At 38.1% G+C, this 6000-nt stretch overlaps 1 protein-coding gene across 1 annotated transcript in view; it reads right to left on the bottom strand.

The window, feature by feature from the left end:
- Positions 1-207: 207 nt before the first annotated feature.
- MEIS1 (Meis homeobox 1) overlaps positions 208-6000 on the bottom strand; it is a 124090-nt gene continuing 118297 nt past the window's right edge. Inside the window, exons 10-12 of the mRNA XM_072140408.1 lie at positions 4871-4929; positions 4034-4123; positions 208-1559 (exon numbers count right to left, since the gene is read on the bottom strand). Of these exons, the coding sequence (XP_071996509.1) occupies positions 1276-1559; positions 4034-4123; positions 4871-4929 (433 nt within the window). The 3' untranslated portion in view covers positions 208-1275. The remainder of the gene's footprint in view (positions 1560-4033; positions 4124-4870; positions 4930-6000) is intronic.

Raw genomic sequence — 6000 nt, 5'->3', positions numbered from 1 at the left:
TACTGCAACTTAGCTCCATTGATCACTATGCAGATAAATTGCAATACTGGCACAGACCATGGTCAAGGCACTGTTTTTGGAAGATAGCAGCCATGTTTTTCAATTTCTGGACAACCCCTTAAGCTTTAAGGCAACTTTAACCATGGGCAGTAAATCATGTTAGTTTTTTTTTTTTCGTCCCTACAGAAAGAAAAATCTTGACAAGCATTTAGTTTTAGCACAAAAAAAAGAAATATAATTAGCTTATTCCACCTAGTAAATTAATCTGCATTCCAACTCATACCAGTCTTCTGTTTATACAAAAAAAAATTGCAACAATACAATGATTTCTTTTCCAGTCCTTTTTGCACAAAATTTATTTACAATGTTTACATAAATGTTCCATGGTGGGACTATGGAAAAAAATGTATGCGTGACTGATGCCTTGCTGAGAAAGAAAGTCAATGTATTAAAAATAAATCTTCTACAGTTCTTGCTTTTGAGCAGTATGACACCGGAAGTTCTGCACATATTGGTTGTTGTCGCTGCTGAATGGGGACACTGATGCTCTGTTGTGACAATTATGCTCCATACACATTGCCTTTTGGTTTCCATGCCTCATCCTACCAGTCTCCTTAAGACATTGCCTGCAACAGCTGATTAATCATTGTTGATGACTGCAGTTTTTCCCATCCTTCCCGATTTACATCTGTTCAGGCCAATTCAAATATGGTGAGTAAATGAATTAGACATGCAAATTCAAGCCCCAGGCTAGAGAGAAAGAGACAGGGAGACAAAAAAAAAAAATCGAGAGACAAAGCTGCAGAGAAAGAGCGCATGGCTGAAATCCTTGCATTGAAGAAAAAAATCTTCTGCCTGACATACTTATTGTAATGCTTTAAAATGACCTGCAAATGAGGACTTTCGGTCATCTGCAGGGTAACTGTAAGGCTTTATTTTCTTTAAGTAAGGAGGCTTCTGGAGGAAGTGAAGAGCTATGGAAACAACACACATAGTGTGGAAAAATTTCACATTTTTTTAAAAAAATCTATAAGAAACAACATAATATGGTTAACAGTATATTATCATTTACAATATTTCACTCTTTGTTCTCTTAATGTCTTATATATGTATTTATTGTGTCCCCAAACTTGATTTCAGCATCCCGTTTCTGCCTTTTTCGCACGTCTCTTTGTCAAAAACGGTCATGGTCCTACATGGACTCCATGAGTGGAACACCACCGTTGTGGCAGAAACACGGTACGTGTCATTGCAGACAAGACATATTCCCTTAAATTACTGAGCATGGATGTCCATTACATGCCCACTCATCGTTGGATCGCCTGTATTAAGTACTGAGGGGCTAGGTGCTGACATCGGCATTCCAGGGTGATGTGGTCCCCCGTGCATCATCATCGCTGGGTGGTGATGGTGTCCAGGAATGTAGGTATGCACAGACGGCCCATGTCGCAGCTGAGCGTGGTGTAAGGGCATCTGCGATGGAGGATAACTTGGCTGTCCCATACTCATACCCATCGGACCAGTCGAAGATATGTAATTCCCTGGCATACCTTGCAGTCCTGCAAAAGATATCAACAGTTAATTATTTGTTCAAAACAATATGTAACAAATGGGCAGATTTGGCATTTCTGAGGAACCAATCAAATTTATGTCTGGAGTATTGGGGCAGATTTATCAGAGCTATTATGCAAGTTTTCTGGAGTACAAGTACTGGATTAGCCAGGAATTGTCACTATTTACCCTCTTATGCTAACTCCACGCCTAGTGGGCATGTAGAGAAATGAATGGGTCCGTGAAGTGGTCATACCAGGCAGCAGAGTTGGTCGGTGCAGGGTCTACGTGCCTTGTGCCTGTGCACTACCTATAGCATGCGCCAGGAATTGGCATAGACTTGCCCGGCAGTGAGGCCTGCTTGATCAGGAGGCCAAGGCCTCTAATAGATCCGGCGTGGCGGGAAGGGTGAAACTAGAATCTGAAAAGTTTCCTAAGGTAAAGGAAACCCTAATTGCAATTTTGGGCAAAAGTGGTAGTCTTGTAAAATATTGTCAACAAAATAGAATGCACTAAGAATGGCTGTTAAACGGGAGGCCTTTTTCCTTCGTACATACAAGAAATCAATAACTGTTAGCAATTAATTCCTTCCTTGTGATCATGAACGTTTAAAATAAATCAGACTACAAACTCAGTCAAGCTTTCACTAAATTTGAGAACAATGAGGAAACGGAACGTAAAACAATAGCCCCCCTGCTTTCCGTGGGCCTCTGTCTTCTGCATGGTTTGCTATAGTTGATGAAAACTGACAGGTGTATTGTCTCAGAGAGCTATAAGCTCCATAATCATCAAGGGTGAAAGGCATAACGCTATTTCTAAGTAGGTTCAATTGGCTTTAGTTCTAAGTAATGTTGCAGCGTGAACACCTTGGATTCAGGTCTCAGGGCTCCAGCAATGAAAGGCTGCTTAATCTAGCCTAAAGGAACGCTTTTTCTTTTTTTTTTCTCCTTCTTTTTATTTTCGAAAGAAAATTGCTTGGAAACTATAACATACTGGTTGGTCTTTAATCAAAAGTGATGATATTTTTCATAATATCCTATTAATTTAATTGGTTATGAAGCATAGCATACAGCATTGAAATTTAATTGACCCAGAAATTAAGAAACAATATTTAGATTAACTAAACTGGAAATGTTCATGATGTGTGAGAGAGAGGCTGGTGCCTTCGTAGCCTCGATGGTTGATTCTGGGTAACATCAGACTCACAAGTAGGGAGAAACCACAGCATCTTTTTCTACGCAGAACAATAACCGAAATTCAGTTTGGGTCTGAACCCGTCTACATTCCTCCGGAGAGAATAATATTTTTGAAAAAAACAAAGCAAGATTGTGGTCCGTTTTTTTTCCCCCCTCTCCAGACTTCACTAGGCCTGCCGCTGTAGATTGCATTAATGATCTCTATTTTTGTATACTGAATGAGTCAAATCCATTTGTCACACTGCAAGTGATGGCATACTTAATTTGGATATAGTCAATTAGCCCAGGCAAAGCTGAAGAACCTGCTGTGCACACCTCTATTTTGTATTCTTTTACTTTCCCTTTTCCACACGTAATCCTATTATACAGGATGGACAAAGAGAGGCAAAGTGGAAATTCAAAGTTTTCCTGTGTGGGATCTTAAATAGCGGCTGGAATTTTTTTTATTTCTTTCTTTTTTTCGTAGAAAGATGGTGCTTATTTTGCTTCAAGAAGCCCATGTTTGCGTATTGGTATCTTGCAGGTTAGTGAAGAAGTGTAACTCATGCATCAACTGTGGTTAGACAGATTTATGACACTTTGGGGACATGCTCTTTCCTCTCCTTGCACTGATGCAGACTGCTTACATTTTGCAAATCAGTCTGTTGCCATGGAAACCTCCCCCCCCCCCACCTACTGCCTATTTCTTGTTTAGTCATGTGGTCAGTACTGTACAACAACAACACAACGAGTCAATGTACAATATATGCAAGCAGAACGAAACAAAATCAGAAGGAAACAAAATAGGATACCCAGATTTTTTTTTTTTTGGAAAAGGAATGAACAAGCATGGAGCTATGGGCAGGGAGAACACAAATCAGGAAAATCCACAGTGCAAAAAATAATAAACAACTCCTCGAGCAACGTAGACAGAGCATCCGTCCCCTGTTGTACTTACTTCCCCCTTGCTTTGCCATTGGTTAACTAGTTGATGGTTACATGTAGTGCCATTGCCCCTCCATGCCCATATTCATGCCCATTCCACTCATAGGTCCTAAAAGGGAGATAAAAATCCAAGAAGATGCCAGAAAATCAGAGAAGTGAACAGAGAAACCAAAGATACCATGTCAAAAACCAACCCCAAAGAAATCAAGATAAAGAAAAGCACCCAGATTGTAGCCATATAATGATTTGCAGATAGGTAAAGATATAGCAAAAGACGTAAAAGCTCAAACTAAACATTTACCTATTTGTACAAATACATTTTTTAAAAAAATTGCTAAAAATTACAATTAGAAAAAAATTACCTGGCGCTCTGATTCCCATGTGTTGCTGACCATCCATTACAAAACCACCCATTGGTTGTCCGTCTGGGTTATAAGGTGTACCTTGACTTACTGTAATGCATAACATAATTGTTAGAATGTAATATTTACATGATATACTGACAAAAAGACCAACAAAAAAAAAAATAACGGATTATTAAAGTTTTCCTGGCTTTCAATGAATCTCCAACGTTAGTATGTTATTTGTAACATGTGAAATACTAAACAAGTAGTTAAGACAGAAGTCCACCACCGTATTTTTTGACCAGCATGCCAATATTTCAGTAATGTCGATACCCCTTGATGGGAATCAAGAGTATCCAACATGAGTAATACAGATTTAGAATCCCCGAAGAAACTTAAAACGAGACATAGACATTTCCTTGTATAGTAACACAACAGGCTGGCTTTTAAGTTAAATGTCTGAAGGTTGTTAAGGTCCCAAAAAAAATACCTCAATGAACGTCTTTGAACTTTACCGAGTCCCATAAGGGATACTGACCCTTTTACCCTTTTGACAGGTAATAAAGTTTACAGCCATTCCACACCAAGCCATGCACCAGGGAGTGGTCAAAGTAGCAGAAAGTATAGCTGAGGAGAAAAACTAATGCAAAAAGTAAAAATATGGAGCAATTTTCTTTGACGTCAAATAAAACCAATTGTTGTACTACTAAAGTTAGTACAAAAAGTTTTTTTTTTTTTTTACTTTTCTTTTCTCCCGGCACTTAATTTATTTACCAGGTACTGGACCTCCCGGTGAATGGCTTGAGGATGGTTTTCGCCTGCGTGACTTGAAAACAGTTACTATTGTGGACTTGCCTGCTCGATTGGACTGGTCTATCATAGGCTGGACTATTCTTCTTCTAGCATTTATAAACCTGGAAGAGACAACAAAACATATTAAGGTTATTGGGGTTTGTTAACAATCATGAAATATCATATTGGGGTTCTGACCATCACAAAGAGTCAGACTGAAGTAGTTTAGTCAGATGTTCTACATGCTGGGTTAAGCAGTCAGAGCCCACGTAACCCCTTCTGACCTCTTGGAGTACAAGCTGGGGCTTCTGAGTTGATTTATGTTTGTCAGCTTTTACCACAGTTGGACTTTTCCATTTAAGCTCTACATGAGGGAATTAGTCAGGTTTGCTGAAAAATAATATGTGTACCATTCCAGTTCCTATTCTATAGGGACAAAAATCACAAATGGCATGGAGGGGAGAAGCCTAATACAATAAGCCATGCAAGACTATCCATATCTTTTTCGACTAATTCACAACTTTTATTAAAATCCCCCTCTCCTTCTTTGGAGTTTAATTCTTTTTTAATGCCCACTATTAAGATAATGAACTGTGATGGCAATATACCATCAAATGAGAGAACGTCTGGAGTTTTATCACCATTTGCTCACACTGCTGGGGAGTTCAGAACAAGGCATTCGGCTTATAGAGACTACTTTTTTTTTCTTTGGTTTATTCAAAGAGTGGGGTCAGAAGAAGGTCAATGCCATAGACCATTTGCTGTTATAATCCGGTTTTCTTCAGAAATCACGAAAGGTCAACCAAAAAAAAAAATAAGGTCGCTCATTGACCAACTAAAATTATAGTAATTTATCACCAGCCAACGCTATCAACTTTAGTAGCATTAACAATCTTATTATCTAGATTATTTTTACTCATTATATAGAAATGTTAAAAACTATACTACTTAATTAAAAAAAAATGTTAATAAATATATAAATTGGTTTGGGACTACATTTTTTGTAATCTAATAAAATGTTTATGTTTTTTTTCTACTAATCAATTATTGTTAACTTTAAATATTATATTAGGGATGATGTTGCCGATTCCCGAAATGCAAAACTTTATTGCATCAAGGTAATACGCAGTGTAAACACAAAAATAAAATGAAATTATGAGCACGTAGGGAATACGCAGTTGTAGAATTCCTCT

The sequence above is a fragment of the Engystomops pustulosus genome, chromosome 3, assembly GCF_040894005.1.
Source record: "Engystomops pustulosus chromosome 3, aEngPut4.maternal, whole genome shotgun sequence".
Taxonomy (NCBI): domain Eukaryota; kingdom Metazoa; phylum Chordata; class Amphibia; order Anura; family Leptodactylidae; genus Engystomops; species Engystomops pustulosus.
This window is presented reverse-complemented; position numbering and strand designations above follow the sequence as displayed.